General features: G+C 30.1%; 1 protein-coding gene across 3 annotated transcripts in view; it reads right to left on the bottom strand.

Moving 5' to 3' along the window:
• LOC132917043 (probable serine/threonine-protein kinase yakA) overlaps positions 1 to 21,985 on the bottom strand; it is a 98,708-nt gene extending 76,723 nt beyond the window's left edge. Inside the window, exons 1-2 of one of the 3 annotated variants that reach the window (XM_060977851.1) lie at positions 21,064 to 21,985; positions 9,457 to 9,525 (exon numbers count right to left, since the gene is read on the bottom strand). In XM_060977851.1, the coding sequence (XP_060833834.1) occupies positions 9,457 to 9,489 (33 nt within the window). In that variant the 5' untranslated portion in view covers positions 9,490 to 9,525; positions 21,064 to 21,985. Of the gene's footprint in view, positions 1 to 3,494; positions 4,190 to 9,456; positions 9,526 to 21,063 lie in introns of those variants that run through there. The other 2 variants (XM_060977933.1, XM_060977605.1) reach the window with 2 other exon arrangements.
• Positions 21,986 to 26,283: the final 4,298 nt, after the last annotated feature.

The following is a 26,283-nucleotide window of genomic DNA, read 5'->3' as shown; positions in this document are numbered from 1 at the left end:
TATAGACAATAATCACATTCATTACATTTACATTTTTACGGTTAATTTTGTGTAACTCAATATTTTGTATAACTCGATATTATAAAAATTACTTTTTTCTACATTTTGATTAAAAAATATATATTTATAAGACTACGCCAAATTCACTTTCTATAACTATCGCGATTTATGTTTAAAAGTTATAATGTGGTTAAATTAGAAAAAAGTGAAAATAATAACGAACCGTGTAAAAAAAAAAAACAACACGAATGACATTATTTTAACTGTAGTGAATACGAAAATGTATTATAATTATACACAATATTTTACTTTCTTCTTTTAACCACAAAAACAAAATAATATTTTTTTTTTAATAGATAAATCATTAGGTTATTGCTAAATACGACTTTCAAAGAAACGATTAAACAAAATGATAACAAACAATAAAATGACTAATAACATTGGACATAATTTATGCATTAAGTATACGTATTCTGCGTGCTGAATGTACAGAATAGCAATGCAACACAACGTTGGTCAATTTGTAATGAAAAATCAAATTTTAGAATAAAAACGATGCTATTGGATTTATTATAACATAGTATAGACAATGTCGTAAACATTAAATTTGATAATAGGTCAATCCATTCAATTACCTTAAAATCATTTGAAGGCACAGTGTTTATGGATGATGAACTGTTTAATATCTATCTACCTAAATTTTTTTCTCGGATACACATTATTCAGTCGCCGGTGTAGAACAACTATATATATATATATATTGAATAGCGAATTGGCGAGCGGTGTGGCGCCAAAAAGAAAAAGTAGTATAATAGTGAGAAGGGGAAATAATACCAATAACATATGGACCCGAATCTGCCGCGCAAAGACTCGCTGCTGTGGAATCCCATGGAAAAAGTAATCTCAGATGGTTACCCGCGGCATGGACCACGTGTTGGAACCGGTTTCGAATACGTACTGGACCTCCGTCAAGACAAACAAATGGATTTTTAAACAGCGACGAGGGTTCTTAGGTGGGAGGCGGGGGTGCGTCAGCGTGGAATTCCAAAGCATATATTGCTGTAGTGCAAGTGTGCATAATATACAGGGTGAAACATACACTTATTGAAACACGCCACACTGTAGCTAATCAAACAACATATTATTGTTATTATTATTATTATCGTAATAATGTCAGTAATTCGTTGACATTTTATACATTACACATTGCATTATCCGTGTTAAAAATATTATCGCACGTAACTATGTATTAATATGTAGTGGATCGTAGTAAACACGTCAATCTCCTTATTCGTGTATCATTATTCTCGTGAGTCGGTTTCTGCACGTGCGCGTTTATGCACACAACATTATGTTGTAACAATGCCATTGAATCTATATAATTGCGGAGTTGTTGTTTTCGTGCTCAACAATTTTAGATCATGCATTTTTTCCGACTTATTCAAATCCCGCACATAAAATAGTGTATTATAATGGTGTATTTGTTATCCTACTACACAAAAAATACAGTTAATATACCTACTACTGTTTACTTATTAATCTTTATTATATTTTAAGAATTACACGATATTTGTTTTATAAATTTCGACTACATATTTAAAACCCTGTTCTTACTTCTTGCACAATTAAAACTACAAGTAAAGAAAAATATCAAATTGAGTGAATTTTATAATACGTACTAAGTAAACTGCAATTATCATCAATTTACAATTCTACAGCAACTACCCAATTCCATAAGTATTATTATACATTTTTTGTTTCTCTAAATTAGAAATTCGAAAACTTTCTGCTTCAGTATTCCATCATCAAACGAAATCGGTGAATCGATAATATTATGTTAATTTAAAATTGTATTTCATGTTTTTTGGCATTTAGTTGAATTTATATACTACACTCACACAAATACATATAATTATTACTTATTAAAACTGATCAAACAACAATTCTCTGTGTATAATCAACCGGAATTACCACTGCAAAAACATATTCGAATTTTACGTCTCCGTACGTGCAGTAAGCGATAATGCACAGAATAAATAACGTGCAATACATATTTTTTAATTAACATAAAAAAAACTATGTATAATATTTTATTATATAACGAGATACAAACGTTCTCCTCTTAAAAATGCTGTTTGCAAGACATTACCAAAATGAAATACGCCATGTTTAATATTATTAACAATTAAAATTTGTTAATATGACTTTTGTCCGAGAATGTGTGTAAATAAACGTATTATAAATATATAACGTGTACACGAGACATTTTAGATACGATTTACGATCGTTTCGGATGTATAATTTTATAGTGCGTTGCGAATATAAATTGACAAATGGGGTATCGCAAACTCGCTTTGTGACTACTCGGCGGATAGTTGAAACGATTAAGCCTCGACAAGCAACAAATAACCGTCGACGTATGTAATTTTTTTTTTCAAAACGAAACAACACAAACCGATAAGTCGCATGACGCACACGCAGGGCCTAAAATCGTGTGCAGTAAGGCCGCCGCTCCAGCACTAATCGCACGCGGAATACGAAACTCGATGACGGCATAAAAAAAAAATAATATAAATTTCCTCTAACCGACTGCTGTAATCGTATACCGTGAAATACAATTATTTCAGTTGTAGTATTAGCGGCCCGAAGTACGAAATTCGAGAGATGATAGTCGCTGCGTGCACGATAATATTTTTAAAATTTTAAATACTAAAATACCAGACATCGCACGATGACGATTGAAAACGACCAAACAGGACTTTTGAAACGGTTGCAGATTTAAATGAAAAAAAAATAGTGGCCAATAAGCTGCATTTATCAGGCTAAATAATTGACGATAACCACCTGCAATGTACCTACTATAAAATCGTCTCGACTTTTTATAATATTTCATACGTCTTGCGTGACGGTACTACCATGTAAGTATAATATACGCGCGTATTGCATGATCGTACACGGCGGAATGATCGTTGTCGTCCGATCGCCCACCCAAAACACGCGAACATTTTCAACGTCATATTATAATAATAATAATAACATCAAAATACTACGAGGACGTTATACCCGCATGTGTTGTCTCTGTCTTACTAATGTATATCATGGCAAATTTGCGTTCACCAGAACACATTTTGTGATTTTAGCTTTAACATTACAGTAAATTTACCTATTATCAAATTTAAAGCTAAGAATATTCTTTAGGAAATGTCATATGTTTTTATTTATATTATCATTTTAAAGTTGTAATATTTTACATAGCTATAACTCACTTTAAAATGATAATATCAATAAAAACGTACATTTTTTAGATAATATTCTTTAAATTTTATAATAGGTAAATGTACTCTAATATTAAAGCTAACATCACAAAATTTGTTCAGCTGAACGCATATTTGCTATGATGTACGTTAGCTAAGACAGCAGAGACAACACATGCGTTCTTAACGTCCTCTCAATCATTGTAATCGCCATCGTCGTAATACAAGTGTGGTACTGACTTTGCGTGCGAAATGTGCGGCGGCGTGGGCGGCGTGTGCCGTGGCTCGGGCGGCGGCGGGGCGGTCGGCCGGCGTCGGCGGTACCGGTAGAGTTGCCGGGACGACTGTCGCGGCGCCGGCTTGAAGTGGCGGTTTCGACGTGCCTTCGGGCGGCGATCGCGACGACGTCTCTTCCGGCAGCCGGTGCTGTCTGGCCCGCCGCTGACTGAACCTGATCAACGGACACCGGAATATTCCCATGATGGCGGTTCCAGGCGGATCAGTGTCCGGCGACGGCGGCGGCGGCGGCGGCGACGACGACGACGGTGGTGGCAGCGGTCGCGTACCGGCGGCATTCAAAACAAACGCGGCGGAAACCTGCACGGGCGGCGGTGCCGGCGACAAACGCCGCCGACTTGGTGGTGGTAGTGGCGGCTGTGGTAGTACCTAATAAGCAGAGTAGCAGTAGTCGTTGTTGCTGTTGTTGTTGTTGTGGTCGTTGTGTTCGTCGTCGTCGTCGTCGTCGTCGTTGTCGTTGTCGTCGACGTAATACGGCGACGTCGAGCGGTATCGAAAAACGACCGCGGCGGTGTGCGGAGAAATACGCGCGCAAAACATACGGTCCGCGGACGAGAGAACAGTACAGCCGGGCGGCGGCACGTATGGGAACCGGTACGCGGCGCACGACTATATTATTGTACGGGACACGCGTGTTGTACGGGCCCAGCAACCACCGCCGACCGAGCCGACACCGGTCTCGCGCCCCACCGGTTACCGTTGCCGCCGCCGCCGCCGCTTCGGGTGGGGCGCACGCACCGCATGTCGTTCAGGTGTGGAATTCCAATAATCCGGCAAGAATGCGCGGCGGTGGCGGCCGAGGGTCATCTGTGTGGAGCAAGGTTGGTTTGTGTGCGGTGCGCGCCGTGTTTATGTCGTTTGCGGACGTTGTTATTATTGTTGTTATTACCGCCGATCGGCGGCATACACGTTGATTTCGAATGACGATCAGATCTCCCGACGATATATTTTACAATCGGGTGACGCGACGCTTCGCCACCCGAACCGGCCCAGCGAGGCGAGTACCCTTAACACCTGTAAAATGTTTTACCAATCCGTAATTCCGATCGATCGAGTCCGCGACGACAGCAGTGGCTCCTGCCAACACACATCACGAACACTGTGCACGGCGGTTTCTCTGGCGGTGTTCTCACCCTTATCACCGCGCACCGAAAAACGACAGCCAAAACGTCAATCGACGTGCAACGCGTCTTCGTTTTGTTATTATGTTGTCCACATCGATCGGATTTTATCAGTACACCACCAATAACATATCAATTACAAAAGCAATCTAAATGTTTAGATAAATAAAAAAACTATTTTTTACTCTTTTAAACGGGCAAATTCAATTTAACGAATGAATTTTTATATAAGACGTAGGACTTTCTTACATTTTATCGACAAGCAGGATTCGTATTTATTTTACACTCTATTCGAAACCGCTTGTTCACGCAGAAATTTTTTAAACATTCCGATAAAATAATAACGTAACGGTAAAACATTTGATTACTCAAGCGTGTTTATTTTTTTACGTTATTATAGCTAATTTAAAGGTAATATGTCGTCAACCTACCGTTGACCGTCAACGAGCGCAGTAAATCAATTAAAATAAACATTTTTTGATAATAGAAAGCGATTAGAGGAAAGATTACCAAAGTCATTACAAATTACGAAAGACATCATCAGTTTGTTTACATCATAAATAGCATTTTACGATTTCGCTAATCACTTTCGTACAAAATTAATCAAATATATAGGTATAAACCAATGATAATTAAAATCTATAGTAGATACATATCTTAGATCATGCCTTAAAATATTTTATAGAATCAATTGTTAATCAAGATTGACTTGAGTGAAAAAAATATATTTTAATACCTAACTGTTTTCAAATTAGAAATCAAAAAAGCATGTTCATTGTTCAATAATGAAGCTTACTATGATTTTTTTTCACAACTACGTCTACGCTTCTTATAACAGTTGTACGGATTATTTACAGCCATCATTTTTGTATACATTACATTGTGTTAGTAAAAGTGATCATTAAGTTATTCTTAAAAATATAATTATTCTAAATCTTTATATATCCCATCCGAAAGTTCAACATACATAAATCTAATCTATAATCATACTAATATGATATTATGAGGACATTTTTTTAAATAATATATATTATATTTTATACTCTCAGTGTAGTGTTATAAACTTATAACTGTCTATGTGTGTTTTTTATTATTTATTTGTGTCTGGAGTTAGTATTTTAGCAGAATAAATGCTTCCATTTTCAATGTAGAAGATGGTTTCTGCTAGTTATTTGGATTTAATTTGTACATTAAGGGAGGAAAAACAAAAATCAAATTAAAAAAAAAACGAAAATACTTTTAAAAAAACCAGTTTTAAACAAAATCGATTTTGATTTTTTTAGTTATTAAAACAGAAATGATTGTAAAGATATAACATTTTTATAAAAAATATATTCATTTATATATTAGTATATGTATTTTGTACATGAAATAACTTTAAAAAATACTTAGATTTTTTTTAACTATTTATGTTTTATAGACATTTAAAATGTTCAACTATATATAAAACATATATATTTTTGATTTATAGTAATAACTTTTTTTTTTTCAAAATGACTGTAAATTAAAATACTTCTCTTTAATCAGTTAAAAAAAAATTACTTATTTGCCAGCTCTGCCTATTCTACAAAAAAAAATACATTCCCTTTTACATCTATAAAAATTTTATTTTTATGTAATATATAGGTTTACGAGTTACTCGTGCCTGAAAAATTAAGATTAACTACAAAATTATAGGCCTTTAGGTACTAAAATAATATTCTTAAATAAGCAAAATACACTTTTAGTTTAAAAAAAAAGTGTATTAAATATTAAACATAAATCTTCTGGAAATGAATTTTTAGAATTGTAATAATTGTATACCTCCTAATGTACCCACTGTTTATTACGTATAATATATGTATCACTCATAAACATCCATAAAACTGGTTTTTTTAGTTATTCGTCATTGCAAAACTATTTCTAAATCTGAAATAAAACTGATTTTTATTTGAAGTACTAAAACGAGGTGTAAAATTTCTTTTTAACTTTTTATTAGACTTCCAAACCAAAACGAACATATAATTTATTTGTTATCCAAGGACAAGCGTTTAAATACTGACGTATTATGTATATTGTAAATACTAAACACAGAACGAAGTGTTCGGTCTCATACATTAACAAAATACGGCCTTCAAATACTCGGTTTATTTTTTGGCAGAGCATGTAGTACCTCGTCATTAAAAAAAAACATCGTAATGGAATCATAAAAAGTAATTACAAGTAAATTGCAACATCAAAAATTATTGTTATTGTTTTTTTTTTTTAATAATTTAATATATAACAATTAACATAATGCAAATTGAATGATGTATGGGTGTGAACATGTCAGTTCATCGAATAGTATGAGCAAATTAAACGCACATGTTAATGAAACATAAAAACAAAAGGCATTCGTTATAATTCGAGAAAAGAGCAATAAATTCTTATTTAAATATTATTTTCAATCATCTACTTTGAATGATATCATTGTAATATTCTCATACTAAAACTAGACTTTGCAAAACATTTTATCCACATCGATGTAGTATTAACTTCTCACAGCCAAACAATGCATCACATACATGATATACTATACAAATATTATGTTTTATATATATATATATTAGATTCAAAACGAAGCGATGCACGTATTAATTTTACAATGATGTGAATTTTTGTATGTTTGTCAGTGTACACGATAAGTAGTCGATAAAATACTTCGATCTTCAATGTTAAGAGTGTTGTCTGATAAAAAATTGGATCTAGTTTGTACTTTAAACATGTCAAAACTAAAAATTCCTAATATATTTTTCAAAATAATTAAGTAAATCCAATTTTTAACAAAATTGATTTTGTTTTTTTCGATTAACACGAAATTGAATATGACAAAGTGTAATCAAAATGTATTGTTCAGCAGATCAATTATCTACTTCTCTCAATTTTTTTTTCAATTAACTTGTCAATGTATTTATAACTAATATACGTTATTTTCTGGTTGAAACTATAGATGATTCATACCTCATAAAGATAATATAATTATTTATTAATTTAAGATCAGAAGAAATGGCATACTTAGATTATTTCAATCAAAAAAATTATCAAACTTTCGGTGAATATTGAAATCCCGGAGCTTTATACATTATACATGCAAATAAAATATTTGATTCCATTCGAAACTTTAAATTGTAAGCTGTAAATTACATACAAATATTAAATGATGACTAATTTAATTAAACATTTTTTTAAGGGGGAAGAGCTACGTGGCTATATTTTATATCTAAGTGGTCCATGACCTAGAAAAGGTTAAGAACCCCCGATCATAACACATTATAATATATGCACTATTATAGTACTATACTATACTAAAATAAGTAGTATTATTGATGTCGATTTATAAATAAAAATGTCTTTAAAAAAAATCATAAAACGAATAATGTATAATATTATGTAATCAATAATTAATTCATAAAACAAAATTAACTAAAAGAAATATTATGATGACATACAGTTATGAAATATAAAATCAATTATACCTAATGAAAATGGAAGTGTTTCCAAAACTGTAACAACTTTGATAAATAATAGTGTTTTGTGTTAAGTTTTGATTTGAGAATGTGTACTCGAGCGTATATATTATGCGGTTCACTCGTTTACGTTTAAAATATAAAGGAATGAAAATAAACACGTCCGTAATATTATAGTAGCACACATAGAATAAAACGGTTCGCTGATCCTTGCTCCGGTTCGCCAACTTTCGGACACATGCAATGGATCGCACGGTGTATATACACATAACCTATGTCTCTATCCACACTATATTATATAAATATCACGTGACCAATATATTAATACTTAATATAATTTATCAAACCAATTCTTTCGTTTGTTTCACTTAATAAATATTGATAATAATAATATATTTACGCAGTTGATATTGAAGAAAAAATTAAAGAAAATATCGGATATAAAGGTTTATATTCAACATGTATAAGATATTATATACAAAAAAAACTATTAACACATGTACACGTTATATTTATAAAAATATACTATATTCATAACATATGTATAAGCGCTATAAGCCATACGTTTTACTATTGAGACACGTAGTTTTATTTATGAACGAAAAAAACTTAAGATTTTTCAGCTCCTTTTATCTGCAAAATCCCTTGACTGATAATTTTTAATAATAAACTTCGACTGATTGATTATGGATAAAATAATATAAATCCCTACTTTTATTTATTAATTTGAATATTTTTAGTTTATTTATTTATTCAAAAACTAATAAAAAAATTAAATATTTAAGTAAAAAAGATGTACTTATGTAGACTATATCTAATAAATTGAGATAGTATAAGTATTCACGAAATGTATAGCATGAGGTATAACAGCTTTGTCTACATTATTTATTGTTAGTATTGCCACTACTCATTAATCATTCCTCAAATACTTTTATAAGTTTAGATTATATTTTATAAAAAAAAATATGACAAATGGTTCAATATTGTAATGCTTTTACGTGTATGCTTATCAAATATCAATATTAAGTAGGTACAATAATTGTGTTCCTTTTCAGTGTCAAAAATATTGGCGGGAAACATAAACAGGTTTTCTATAACTATAGGTTTTTTATAAATAATTCTACGTGTTACTCAAACCAGTTTTGCAATCGGCATTGTTATGAACGAGTTATTCATATTTCCAACAGAAAGTACTACAAACCAAAAAGTCGTAAAGTTAATCTAATGAAAATACCGTGGAAATCGAATACAATCGATCTGTTTAAAACGTATGCCTGTAATATGAATTATATTACTTACCGGGTCGCCGAAAAAGCCTGTAGATTCCTTCATTCCATTAGGCCTCTGAATGTCGTCTCTTCATGATTTCTGTAATAACACAAATGAAATCATTATAGATTAGGTGTACCGTATTATTTTTACTGCTTATAAACTTAATTTACTCTATAACTTATAAGCAGAAGTACTCATAATTTTTTTCCCCAGACAATATATTTCATTTTGATAAACTATACTAATACGCCCAAAAACTGAACAAAAGCCAAGTTGGCTAAACGCCCATATATTTTCCTATAATAATGGTTGCTTATAAAGTGGAGAAAATATAAATTCCAATTTACGTACTAAAGATATTCAACGATCAATTAACATCGAATGCAGTACTTATAATATTGACTATTGATACATCGCAAATAGTTGCCACTAAGGTGTTAATTACAACCATCAGAATCATAATAAGTTAGTACCTATACTGATTACATGTGTATCAACGTTGTTATACATTTTTTATTTATCTAATAATTCTAATATATTAAATCAAACCTATAAAATGTTATCAAAATTTACATTACACATTCATTGTGATTTTTTAACACTGTTAAAAGGTATTTTTCATCAAAATATGTAATTCGTATCTGTTCATGCCCTATTTTATAACAAAACCGTATTTTTGTTTATCGTTCTACCTTCTACATGGTTCTTCCAAACTACGTACGGTACTACGGTAGGTATAAATCCGTTAGAAATCAATTGATTCTCCACATCATATCAATGCTTTACGCGATCATCATTTATGTAAGAAAACCTATCTCTAAATGAATAGTATAAACACTATAAACTAATAATTTACAATTTATTGATAAAATAATCCAATACACAAAAAAAATTACGCAAACACATTACAAACTATTTAAAACAAATCCATTAAAATTAAAACTAATTTAATCGAAATTACATATTTAAAAATAATTTTTCACACTTTGAATAGGTTAGTGCTATATAGAAAGAAGTGCAGTGCACGACGGGGAACGGTAAACTACAGCATTAACAAGGTACAGAAAGTGGGTATTTGGCTCTCATCTCATTTCACTCATCTCGGAGAAAGGCAACTGTATGTTTTAAAATTAATAATTAAAGCTAATAATTGATTAAAATATTTTAAATTTACAATTTTACTTCTTCTAGATATCTATTTGCTTTAATATTTTTATAATCCTATAAATAATGTTATTAAAGTGTACCAATTAAATAAAATATTTATACAATCATATAGCTTAATATATAAATGTATATTTTTAGACAATTTATTTTAGAACTTATCAAATAAAACTTTTGTATACAATGTTCTCATTAATTATATTTTAAATCTAAAAAAAATGGATTTTAGATATATTTGAAAAAAAACACTAATCACTCAATTGACGCATGTATATATGAATCTACGAACTGACTAACATGTATACCTTTAAAAAAACCCATACACTATTATTAAACCATAGATTGCTTTGTTTTTCTATTCAGTTTTGTTTAGTTAACTTAAACATATTTGTAATCAATAAAACGAAAAAATAAAAAGTACTTTAGATTACTATACCATAATATTTTCTTCAAACACAACACAATTTTCTATCGAAAATCAACGATTTTGAAATATGTATAAAAATATGTAAATATCCCAGTCTATGCATATACTTACACTACCAATACCTTGAAATTCTGCCAAAAATATTTTCTTTCGACAATATCAATGAAAATAAAAAAAAAAAAAAAAAAAAAAAAGGGAAAGTTGAATTACAATTAAACGTAATTGTACAAGTATTTTTTTTTTTTTTTTTTTTTATGTTATTTGTATAATTTTTGAGTAAACATTTAATATTTAATCAATATGTAAAAATTAGGTAGGTACAATCATAATTATTAAAATTGGAGTTTTTTATAATAGTATCTAAGCAAATACCTACATAAATAAAACTCAAATATTTTAATAAAATATTTTTGTATGTACATTTTAATGTATATAGCAAATTTTGAAGTTATAAACATTTATGTAATGATTTTGAATGCCTAGGTAGGTTATTTTAACATGACTAATCATGGTTTTAAATATTTAAAATGGGTACAAGTATAGTATATCTTCAGTGTAACATGTAGCCCAATTTTTTTAATTTACTCTTATTTATTAGCAATCATTCTCAGCTCCAAAATGTGATGAATTAACTAATGATAAATAATAAAATTAAAAAATAAATAATAACACACATTATTGTAACACCAATCGCTTCTCTCAAGATCTAAAAGCAACTGCTATTAATGAGTTAATTTTATTTTATACGTCCAACAAGTTACATGTATCTATTACACAAACTCAACAGTTATTTTTGGAAGAATTCCATGTGGCTTTGGCACATTATAACTTAATAAAAATCTAAAACAATATACAATTGGTGAACCCTCACTTGTTCTTAGCATATTATAATTTAAATACCACAATAATTAGTGACAAATACTAACGAAAATAAGTTTAAAATGTTGACTAGACTACATTTTAGTACCGTATTAATTTAAATAAACTTTCAAAATGATACAAAAATTTTAATACATAAAACATTATGCATAAAAAAATGCAATTAATAAATCCCGAATCTCGAGTTATTACGGAATATTAAACAACAAAATTAAATAAATTGATTAATTTTTAAAATTTAATTTGAACTAAGTAAGTATAGTATTACTTAGTATAGTTACAACTTACAAACAATTAATACAAATTGTGTACCTAAACATTTAATTTAAGTAATTACTAGATAAAAATAATAGATACAATTACACAATTGTATTAACTATTCAGATTATTTTTTTATACGGATAATAATTAAAATTGATTAAAAATAATTATTAATTTTGATATAGTAATATTAATATAGTCCAATAATAATTAAACTATTATTTTAGTAAAAATTAAACGACCATAACAATTAAAAAGTATTAGTCTCTCTATTCCATTGGTAATGCATTACAATTATATACATACGAGTACAAACAAAAACCTAATTATCTCTGATCGATAAAAATGCCATTTTTGGTTTTTTTGGCAAAAAAATAAGTTTAGATTAAACCAGCCTAAAATACAACCAGCTGACTAGGTACTTACCTAATCATAAACCACCGACTATAAAACAATTACATGCATCATTAACCACGCGTCCACGTAAATATTAACTATAGTCATATATCACGTATTACTCGCTATATGGGATGGAAACGAACCCCGTATATTCAACAGGGTTGTTCTTATAAATAGATAGATACTATTCTACGAAGAAGACAATTTTTCTATACGGACATGATATTGTGCAACTTTAACTATTATTATTTTATATAAACAGCGAAGGAAAATGGACCAGAGAAAAAATAAAACCAACACATGCTACAAGGGTTAAAGATATGCATAAAAATCCACTGCTGTCACGGGGTCCTAGAATTTTGGGTAGGGTGTATAAGTACTGCAGAGGTACACGTCATGGTGGCGTTAATCGTTACAATATATACCTACACTCGGGCGCGCCCGTGATTTATTGCTGAACGCTATTTCCCGGACGTTTGTCGTCATTTCTATTCGACCACATATGTGTGCGTGTGTGTGTGAAAGAGAGAGAAAGAGTGAGTGAGCCGGATGTACGGTGGTGTTTCCATTAGTTCCATTGTTTACGACGTGTTATTGGATCTTAATGGTACATATAGGTATATAATGTATTAATGTACAACGAACTTGCTTTCCAAGGGTTGGCTATGTAATAAATAAAAGGATTTTTAAATGTTTTTAGCATATTGTTTATTTTATCTACAGACTAAAATCAAAAAACATAATAGATACATATATATATGAAGTATAAATTGATTTTAATTTTTAAGCTAAACAAGGTTTGTATAATATATCAATTGTACCTCCTACCTATACAATGTGTTCTTCATTTTCAGAAAATAATGAAGAACTCCAATATGATAGTTAAATGATCTTGAAATTATAATTGATTTAAAATAATATTGCAAGCACTAAAATTGCACTTATTACACGAATAAATCATTAAGATGAAAAAATAAATTCATTGCAAATAATTTAAAGTGAACGCTAATGAACTCTTATACGTGGATTTATAATTACATATTAGGTATATTATAGTTTATAACATATGGTATAGAGTGGAACACAGTATGTACCCGTTTACGACTAAGTGATTACAACATTAGAAAACTAAAAAAAAAACGGTGGGCCCCTGACTAGTCTTCTACATAGTGTATATGTTAGGTTAGGTTAGGTTAAATGCTATACTGCTGTGTTATATACGTATTATATTTATTATATACACTACAAATCCATTATTATTAAATCAATAAAGTTAACCTATGGCTTATTTAAAACTCACGCTTATACTTCAAACTGTTTACAAATTAAATAATATATTCTTCAACAAACTTAAGGTTATTTTTTTCATCTTATTTGTAGGTATGGCAACTTATACTTGAGATAGATATATGATATAAACATATAATGTGCAACGATTAAATATGTTATAGCTTAGAACTATATATAGACTATAAGTAAACAGTAGAACTCTTATAACTTTCACAATAGAAAAAATTGTATTGTCTCATAAAATATCTTTTTAATTACAGACTAAACATTATATGCCATGTGGTATACTAATTAAATAATAATTCTAAACTTATACGATGAATTCTTTAAATTATTTTTTTTCAACTCAAATACTAAAAATAATTGATTTAATAAAAGTTAAGAAAAAATTCAAATAATTCAATAATTCTCAACTTTATCGTTAAAGGTTAGGAAACTAAAAATATGAAAAACAAATTATTATAATTATTATAAATATCTATATACTCGTATAGTAGGTATATACCTAAATATATTTTTTATTTTAAAAATGTTAACTTAGGAAGAAAGATTATAACACTATTATCATTATTAATAATATTGAGTACACTCATAATAATTTAAAATCGATGTGATTTAATTTGATGTATATAGGTATAATCTATAGGTACTATATACAAACCTATTATCTATATCAAATTAAACCACACTGATTTTAAATTATAATCAGAACCTACTCATTATTATTAACTTTCATTGAGTTTATATATTTTTTAAGTTTAATATTTTAATATATACGTTATTTTCCAACATTCTTTTGAAAATAATACATTATACCTGAGTAAATTCCCCATAAGTATCTAATAAACTTTTGGTTTTATTAAGTATTGTATGGTGAATCTATTGAATACTATACATTCCTTTTAAAACCCTTTATATTAAATTATGTTGTGCTGGGTTTTTATACTCATATCCTTTTAAAAATCACTGAATTGCTCCTATAAAAATAGAGCCCAATACCATCTTATGAACAGGCAAATAGCCTAACATTATTTCCAGTCTGTTCATACACAGTCATGAAATTCACTTTGGAATTCTAAGCCCTTTGTATTAAAAGGACGTCGTACTTTCATGTGTTATCTTCATACTCCATCCTATTAACGCATACCATACCAAAAGATACGTCTAGCAGTTCCAATTTTCGATTTTTAGTTTAAATGTTAGCGAGAATTGACCTATTATCAAACTCAAAGTTGACAACACTAAAATAGAACTGCTAAACGTATATTTTGGTATGTTATGCGTTGATAAGACGGAGACAACATACGCGGGTACGATGTCCTCTTAGCTGAACTCTGTTTTTAAAAAAAAACGTTATTATTAATCGATAACAAATTCACTTTGTACAATAGATCATGAATGTATACAACAATAAACAGCTTAAACATAGGTACTATTATGTCTTGTATAGATTCTTCCGATAAAATTAATCTCTTGTTGTGGAATTTAGCCAAATGTCCGATAACGTGAGCCATGTAATAAAAGCTATAAAGCCTTTTCATTTTGTTACACTTAATTTAATTAATTTGTCTAATATGATTATCTAAATGTAAAACTTCATTCATAAATTACTATACATTGAAAATAATAAACTCTTACCTTAATGTAATTGAATACATTATTATGTTATATAATATTTTAAAAAAATTTTAAAGGATTAAAATTTAATAGACGTACCACGTACAATATTCAAACTAAGGAATTTATAGTCAATCAAAGATAACTATTACTGATAATAGTAAAGTACCTATAACAATCATAAAAACTCTAGAAATATTATGAAATAAGCCCAGAGTAACGAGATCTACACATAATACGTACTCTATTATCCTAGACGTGGATACTAAGGTAAAATCGACAACAATAATAATTGATATTCAGTAATCTACGACAAAAGACCACGCGGGCTAAGAATCGGTCTATTGGCCGACCGGTACCAAAGCTGTGCAGACAATACGACTGCCAATGGATTGCGCGCCAAGGTCGACCAGTCGAGAATGTCAATTCCACACGGGCGAGCGGCGGTGAAGGTGACTTCTCTCTACCACCATCGAGTACGATTAAAAATTCACATCAAACCCCTCTTCTACGGCTTTGCTTCTTAACCCATCAACAACGAAAAAGTACACACACACGCGTGCGTATCATTTTTTATATATAGTTTGGCCTCCGGGTAGACTCAAATAAACACGCGACCATCTATATTGGTGCCATTTGCCCGTTCATTATAATACATATATAAACTCATTTTTTATTTTGCGGGATTCATTGTGATCGTACTTGATGTGACACACAATTATTTTGTAATTTGTTTTTTTACCGCAAAGAAACTCGACACTGACACAAGTCGACCCAACTCATATTATTTGCTGTTTAAGCCTACCACCTACGCTAAACGCACTACTTAATATATATTACTCATTAATCATTATTCATTACCATACGTCAAACACAGTTCAATACATGGCATTTAATAAAAATAAATTGTTTTGTTTTTATACTGATAAACAATAGTACCCCTGTAACAAAATTGTATTAACTGCAATAATGTTCAGTATAAAATTATATACATGTATATTTATTATAAAAAATGAATTTAAATAATTCATAACCAAGCATAGATTTGGATTTTGTTATCTAAGAAAACAGATAAACAAATGTACAATAAAGTTATTTAACTTCTGTGGGTGTGAAAAGTGAATGTATATTCAAGAATGGGGATTGACTGTTATCATGATTACAATACATATCCATATACGGGTAAGTAAAAACATTATTTACCATCTCACACATCTAATCTTTTATTCAACCTTGAGTACACTTCTCTCTACTATCAAATTATTTTAATTAACATCGAGTCTGTGTATCAATCAACACAAGCTCTAAATATATACAAACGGCACAGACATTTTAAAACAAACCAAAATTATCTTAAAACAATAAAATAATAAATTTAACTTTTAATTAAAAATGTTCAACCAAAACAAAACGCATATCTATTGTGTATAATACCTACTGTATACGTATACTACACATGCCTTTACCTACATTATTCACATAAGCAAGTTTAATTCACCATCATTGTTCGAAAAGTTGAAAGCTTTTATTAAATAGAGGACTATACGTCTTATAAAGTGAATTACTAAAATTTTCATGGAATTGTTTTCAAAAACTGATTAGATATTGAAACCCGAGAGAATATTATTCCCTCTTCATTTTTTGATATAACCTGCAAAAAACAATAAACGGTACATTCGAACTTGACAATATACCTAAATCTTGCATAACCAAGTGAAGTTCAAAATCAAATATTAATTTTTAAATATTTATACGTAAAGTTCCGCAAGAACTAAGAAGTCGATTATTCTCGAAATAATACTTATAGTTATATAGGTATAAAATAGTTTTTATAATTCATTATTTAAAGTCACAACGTCTTTATAAAACCGGAAATTAAAATAAATTATATGAATATAATATATATATATATACCTATATAATATATTAGCTTAGTGATACAGAATTATGTCAATAGTACAATTCAAAAACACCACCAAAGTTTAGCAGGTATTATCTTACTACAACAATACATTTTATGGTAATACATATTTACATAATGTCATACGTGGAAATCAGAATATTACTTATATATAACTATTTACAATTGTGAGGTAGAATTATAGTTGTACCCTTATACAAAGCATTCAAAGTTCTTCAATTATTATAGTAAAACTATACAATATCACAATAGATTGCTATTATTAATTTATTTTTCTATTAGTAATACAGTATATTATATTATACTTATGTTATGCAATTCAAGTCAATACCGTAGAACAGTGTAAACAGGATCATGGTATAAATAGTTTATAATTGTGCATAAAAAAATTCAGGAAATAATATTTTTCATGGTAGCAAAAAGTTTCTAGTCCCTGTGATTAATGTTTTGAATTACAACATAAAAAGTAAATAACTAAAATCGTTATTTTCAATTAAATACCCAATTTCGTCAACAATTTAATACAAATGTCTATAAAAAAAATGTACCCTAGTATTTTCAATATTTTTTAGAATTGTGTAAGAAAAACGTATGGAGATCATTGTATTAATTGTCAAGCTTTTTGTTATTGAAAAACAATTTTTTCAGAATAAATCGATAAGAAACTAAAAAAGTGCAAATGTTTGTATAAATAGCACAAAAAATAACTCTTATAAAATAATTAAGCACACCATTTCTAAGAAATGTTTATATAAATATTAGGTGAAAATTTAATGTACCTAAGGTATAAATAACAACAGGATAACAAAATCGAATTTTAATGAAAACTGCTATACGTTAAAATTTAAAATTTGCTATTATTTTGTAAGTTACAGTGAATTTTCAAATTTTAATTCTCCAAACTCGAAAATACTAACTGGCAACTAGATATAGAATTGTAGATCCAATTGACTACCAAACACCAACCACACATTTGAAGATTGGAGCATTTTTATTACTCCAAAATATGATGGCAGACACAAAATATTGTTTTTAAAAACAAACACTCACATTGTTATAATTTATAAAACATCTAATTATTAAAATATTTAATTAAAACACAACAAACACAATATTTACTTATTTATAGAAACTATTCATCATAATATTAAAAATTTGTGAAAATGATATTATTTATGGGTACTAACATAACCAAAATGAACGGATATATTGTTGTAACAATTATTATACTTATAAATTACAATAATACTAACTTGTACTAATATGAGTAATATGTATATTGTACACCAATATAATTGATATACCTACCCCAAATATTCCCAATTTCTGAGTAACTATATTGTGTATTCATATTATTCGTGACACAACTTCATAATAAGTTTTGATCAAGATATTTTTCATATAACAATTGTAAATCGAATACACTCGAGTTGTACACTTGTACTGCATGGCATTTTTTCTACCACAGTAAACTCGCAGTTCACGTTTTAAAAAGTTTAGAAGAAGTACGACAGGTAAGTTGCTGGGGGAAAAAATATAATGAATAACATAAATCAGAATTAAAAATTAGCATAATGATTCTTAGTGCCTAGGGACAGACATTTTATTCGGTTTACCTTGGGGGTTGTTACGTACCTATTAGAAAATATTCAACAAAATCAAGATTATGTAAATATAATTAAATAAATCCATTTTATTTAAAAAAGAAAAATAGTTTCTAAAATAAGATTAAGTTGATCTATCTATATACGTAAAAGCCATATTTTATCCATTCTCTTTTATACCTACTTAAAGATATTTTGTCCTGAAAATGGATATCCTGGGGCATGATTTTTTTTCATTTTAACTTTGCTTATTGAAAACGATAAATATGTCGATTGCTTCAAAATTTAATTTTCAAGTATAAAGAGTATGAATTGATAATTGCTAATTACTATTTATAAAACTATAGTAGAATTATAAAAACCTTTCATACATGTAAAAAAATACCATATAATATATTTGCTTAAAAATAAGCAAACCATTAGGAATATGAATATAATATTTTATATTTGGTTATAAATAGCGTATATTTACATATTTGAACTGCAGTGGAATATCGTTCACCATTATCAAAACATTCTTGAGACTTTTTATAAAAAATAGGATACAAAAGTACTAATATAAAAAGGGAGTGAAAACTAAGACTTTTAGAGTATAATTTAATACAATGCCAAAGTAATAAATAATTATACAATACGTATATAAATTATTAAGCCTCGTTTTAAGTTTAATTTGAAATTATATCATTTTTTTTTATAAACGAAAATCATTAGTTCTGAATCAAATAATATTTATATCATTGAAAAATAATTAGTAAGAAATAAAAAAATGTTATTACATTTTCCGATTTTCTATAATGTAATTAAAAACATACATTTGCAATAAACATTTTTACGTTTTCTATACTACATTGGATATTTAAATTGTTTTGTAAGTCTCGTAATTATCTACGTAATATAATATATGATTAAATATGATATGAGTAAAATTAAACATTTTAGTGGTCATTTACAACTTTCGGTAGTTATTTTCATACCCGTAATCAAAATCGATATTGCTCTATAATTTTTAAGTACAGAAGTTTACTTTTTATAAAACTATTTAAAAACTTGTGTTTAAAATATAACTGCAATTAGTTTAGTATTAGGTAGATTCAATTTAAAATAAAAATGTTTAAGTAATGAAAACCCTTTTGCTAAGATTTACCACTGTGGTGGTATTTGGAGTTTCGTTAATGCAAAGTACCATAAAACTTCATAATGGATAAAATAAAATACCTAATACTATAGGATACATGACGCAATCGGGGTAGGGGGTATACCGGTACACCTTCCTACTGAATTGTTTTTTTTTTTAAATCAAATTTAATTTTTTCCAGTATAAAATACTACATAATATTAACCCCCACACGCCGAAAATAAATTCTAATGGCCTCACTAAGGGTATATTTACGTAGTACAAGTCAATTTAACAATTTTATAATTGCCACTTAACGTGTATATTAGCCTATAGATATACTTCACAAAGAGACTTAAACAGTTAATAAAACGTTTGCCAAAACGCTTTAATAAGCACCTACTTACATATTAACTCTCGTTCGTTATTTGTTTTGCCTTGAAAAATACAATAAAAAACATTTATATTCAATTGAAACGATATCATCGTCATAACATAACATTGAATATATTATTATTATAACTTTTAAGGACTTAATGTTAGGCTAGGTTAGGTTTCCGAGAGAGAACGAAAATATGCATACTTTTACCGCCTATTTAATACCTATTTATAAACATCAACTTTCCACCTACCTATAATATTTCTCTTGACATATCACAGAAAGATCCTATTTCTTAATGTTCCTACAAGAATAATCGCATATATGACATTAATAGGTATGAAATATCAGTAGCCTCGGAACTTAGGTACTCACTATACCCATATAATATCGGTACACATTTCAAAAAGTTATGCGATCTTTATATGATAAGTGATAACAAAACATGTGAAATCTAATAGCAGGTACCTACTCGACTATAATACTAACAAGATAGATAGAAAACGGCGGTACAAAGCTGTTTGATAATATTATACACTCTAAATCTATAAAAATAGGTTAGATGATGATAGAACCTACATATGAAATAGTCGACCGGAGCCGTCCTCCACGTGATAGACACATCGCAGCTGACTCCCGAGACGGGTAGTTGGTCGTCGATAAGGCCTAACCACCCCGGTACCATTTTGTCAGTTCAGAAGAATGCAAACATAAAATTCGTGTACACTGACCGTTTTGCAGACCGGTACACGCAGCGTAGAATGTCTCTCTCCGTAAAAAGGAGAAACTTCTTTGCTGACGCGCGATGTCCCACTTGTCGGTTATTGACACCGGCGCGGAGCGCGTGATACTTATTATTATTAATAATAATAATATTTAATGTGCTCGGATCACTCGGGCCGCCGACGGCATTCGATTGATAAACAAACAGAACAAACTTAGTAATGCGAACAAATCAAAGACACCGAGAAAACCGAACGACCGAAAATTTCACCGCAACCGAGCGCAAGCGCGCGGCCGCCAGTCGGTGTATTTAAAAAAAAAAAAAAGAAACCGAACGCGGAAAACTCTCGAAATCTCGGACGGCAGCGGCGGCGGATAGAGGCACCAAAAAAAAAAACGGATATTTTTCAAAAATTTCGCACTGGCACGACGACACGGCAAACCTCGCACACACCCGCACAATAACAATAAAACATATAATATTATATATATATCAAACACACACACACACACACGCAGGCGCGCACGGCCGAGCACACTGCACAAACACACGCGCACACGCACACGCAAAAACAAAACCTTGCGGGGTAGGGGCGCGCACGACTAAATTTTTTCTATTTTATTTTTTTTAAATTCCCTTCCTTCGTCGGAACGGAATACACACAAATTAATAATAACGAGACGGACCGCACAGGTATACCTGTTCGGGGGATGCCACGTTACCAAACTGAATTACTGAACGCGCGCGCGCGGCGGCTCCGTGGTTCGAACGGTGCGGTGCACGCACGCAAACACACCGGCACAGGTAGTACGGGTGGTGAGAGGACGTCGACTACGACGGAGAGCCGTACCTTATTTCGGTGGTAGGAGGACGAGACCTCTTCCACCACCACCTCCTCCGGGACAGCCGAGTCCCCCTCCACCCGCACACCCGTCCAGCAGAACGGTCGCGCCGGCGAACGCGTTCCGGTCAGAAACATCGCACGGCCCGGCAACGTCGCTCAACCGGTTCAGCCCGCGTTTTCTATACGACCGCGCGCGCCGCCACCGCCGCCCCCACCAATACTACAACAGACGCGCGGGCCGCGGCAATCTTCTACCGGCGCGCGAGAAGCGCTCACGGATTGCGCACGCACCTCTCTCGCCGTCACTCGTCGACTTATCTGTACCTATATTATTATTATTATTATTATTATTATTATTATACGCGTTTATCTATGCCGCCGCCGTTGTAGGTCACCTCGATCGTCTGCGCCAGCCGATAATACTATTCGACTACAATACTATTATTATTATATACGTGTCGCGATAACGATATTTTATAGTTTACCTACATTTACATACGTATGTACTTCTACTCCGCGGTGACGTATTTTGGTAAAACCGTAACTCGTAGAGACCGTCGCCTCTAATTGCGAATTTTTTTTTTTTCAAATCCATTGCGGTGGCCAATTTTGTTTGGGCATTCTTTATTTATTAATATTTTTTTCAACCATTAAAATAGTCGAAATAATAAAGTTTACCTATCACTTGTCACTAACAATATTGTTCAATAAAATTTACAATTTTTTTACACATAGTGTTGGACGTGGGTGTACTTGCGACGCTTGCATTCACACAAGTCTCTCACATAATATGGGTTATAACCGCATTCCTTTTTTTACATAAGTAGGTATCTACTTTTGTGATTATTATTTTATTCGTTGATACGTTATATAGTAAGAAAAATTAATATGTTGATTGTTGTGGTTGTTCATCTTTTGTGACAAGGTGGTGTGAGGCAACATTTTCGTTTCCCTGTATAATATGTCTTTAAGGTCTTAAATAAGCCACTGCCACTGTTAGACTTAGTGGTTATTTATACATGCGGTTATATATGAATATTATATTACCTTTTGTTATGATACAATGTAACACATAATATAACATTCAGTATGTTTTTTTTTCTAGAGGGAGGCGAATTGTTATTTTTTCGTGTCAGGGAAACCAGTACGTCTGCAGCGTGGCGGCCGCCATCACCGAGGTCAAGATCGAATGGCGGTGGGCGGCGGCGGCGTTTCCCTCCAAAACAATAATTATTAATTAAACGGTCGCGACCTTATATAGTCGCTGGTGGCTTCACAAGTTGAAATGGACATATGCATAATTTACTTGGTTTTCTTTTATTCGATTAATTTGGTACCCATAAACTATAGTTATAGTACTGCTCATAGCTGCTAATTAGTAAGTTAAGTGAGAATGGGGAATTTTGATATTTTGTACAAGACAGCTAACGTCGAAATATTCTATAGTTGAATCAGTAGTAATAAAATAGGTAGTTAACAATAAAACAAATAGAAAACGTTAATTTATTATAACGTATTTATTTCCACGTACACAGTGTTTATTCCAGACCTTCTATCCCGGTAGGGGAGCTAGTGGCGTGGTGAACGACAATTTCAGAGGCCTCTGAGATTTCTTTTGAACAGCGGGGTGGTTGGTGGTCGTTGGATCCCTAATTGAAAATGTAGTATGATATACTATAAATAGGTAGTCAATAATGGTCTGAAATAATATTATAAGTTGTATTATATTATAATGCATTTATGCTTTACATGATTTTTTTGAAGTCCCCTTCTCCCCCTATCTTCTGTAATAATAGTGATGGACGGGTACATGGGGTATTTGTAACTTGCCTCTGGAAAATTTTTAGTTCACCACGCCACTGGAGTGGGGTTCAATAAATAATTAAAGGAAGTACAATTATCATTTTAAGCTCAATTTATTGGAATCAGATAGATACCTAAAAATCTAACTGGTTAATAATAGGAAAAAAATATAACAAACATTTACTATAGGTACATACATACCTTACACATTTCTATATTATTAATAATACTTCATTATGAGCTTAAGACGCTTAAGTCATATATATTTTAATATTTATTATGTTTATTAAATTAAATTAAATTAATGTCGGCACTGCTTTTGACATGCGTACAAATCAATTACCTTATTCACAGTGTCTTCGTCAAGTTCTGAGGGTCGTTTTGTGCTAATTTTCATGCGGGATTGCAAAGTTTCTTGTCCCATTTTATTTTATTTTATTATCAACCGCGACGCACAAAATAACTGGCAATCGGCCGATAACTCATTTCATATATTATAGCATCACAATATGTAGTTAACGTAATAATGTCATAAATTTTTCAGAGGGGTATTACCCCACAGTCACCCCCTGAAATAAACACTACACGTACAACGTACCTAAAGACTAAAATAAAAATAAAAAAATGATAATAATGCAGTAATTGTATAAAAATAAATATTATGTATCAGTTATAATATGTTAATAAAAAGTGGTGATATGAAGAGCAAAACTTCACAGCTCATTTTTTAAATCGACCACTATAAAGTTGTTTAAACCATTTATCATCGATAGCCGTGAGAATAGCGTGAAAAAATACAATTATATAAGTATTAGGAAGTAAGTTTTAAAAAAGATAAGTAATAATATAGCTGATGTCTTGAATACTTGTATAGAAGTAATAAATTATAAAAATATTAATATTATATGAATCCGTACATAATTCAAAATTATAGTTACTAATAGTATACAATTAAATATTCATATACTTGATAATAAAATAAGATTTTTTTTTTTAATTCATTTAAAAATTGTACCTATTCTTAAAATATAGTTATTATTTCTATAATTTTTTTTTTGTAACTAGTTTTATAGTTAAATTCACATTTACGTAAGGATAAATGACTAAAACATGTGCGTAAAGATTCCCCCATCTTTATAAAGATAATTTTTAATAAATATACCTATTATCATTTTCAATACAAATAATACAATCATCAAAATTTTCATAGATTATGTTTTCCCGAAATCAATTTCAGTTGTTGTGGACCAAGATTATTTCTAGCTATAAATATGGCTAAATATGGCTGACTCTCATTTCTGGTTCAACAAAGCTGATAATTTATTATTATTTTCTAATTTCTAATAAATTAATGATAACATGCAGGAATATCATTGGGTGAAAAGGTCAGCAATATCTATTTTTTGTAAAACGCTGATATATATATATTAAATTTGATATTGAGTCATGATTTTGTATTTTTTTTCATTTTTCGAATACATTTTTGCTGTGGTCAGACATTTAAACCATTAGAACAATTGACAATTGAACAGTAATATATTGTACCTATTATAATAAAGAACAAATTACAATAATAAAATTATTTTTACATGATAAAATGTTGTCGTTTGTGTACAAATTACAACTACGGAACATAAACTTGCTATAAGTCCAAATCATTAAATCGTATTACTAAAAAATCACAAAAATTGGTAATTTCCTAACAAAATATCAAAAAGAAGAAAAATTCAAAAACTTGCATTCTCAGCTTATATTAAATTATATCGATTAATATTTAGTTTTTAATTCTTAATTGTGTTTTTAATTCCTTACCTATACTACACATTTTTAATACACAAAGTACTTGCATTAAATCTAACATCCAACATAATAAGTACGTAATAACCACATTTTTGTACGTGCTTATTCTCATAGTTATAAAAATTTCGGATTTTATCAAACATGATGATTGATAAAATATCACGTTTAAGAAGTTAAAATGTTGATCATGGTTCTTTTATGAAAATATCGGTGTAATAGCAACATTTTCGTTTCTCTTATCTTTTAAATCCTGAATATGGCACTGCCTTTACTGTTAGTAGAGGTATATATATTATTATGTTTATTATATTACCCTTTGTTATGATATAATAGCATAATACGCAAACGTAATATTAGTATTCCGTATACATATTTTTTTTCGTGTTTTTCTTTTCTAGGGTGATGCAATTTGTTTTTTTTCTACACTGCCATAAACCATTTCTATGGGTCTAGTAAAGATTTAAAAATAGGCTTTAAACAGTTTGGCTCCAATAACTGAAAAACTGAATGCACCTGAATGCTATTTCTATATACATACGACTATCACATTATACGTATTACGTATTATTAGGTAGGTATTGAAAGTTGTATATTAACTTATATTTTATGAATATCTATGTATAATATT

The sequence above is a fragment of the Rhopalosiphum padi genome, chromosome 1, assembly GCF_020882245.1.
Source record: "Rhopalosiphum padi isolate XX-2018 chromosome 1, ASM2088224v1, whole genome shotgun sequence".
In the NCBI taxonomy this organism is placed as follows: domain Eukaryota; kingdom Metazoa; phylum Arthropoda; class Insecta; order Hemiptera; family Aphididae; genus Rhopalosiphum; species Rhopalosiphum padi.
The sequence above is the reverse complement of the archived record's forward strand: the minus strand, read 5'-3'. Positions and strand labels throughout refer to the sequence as shown.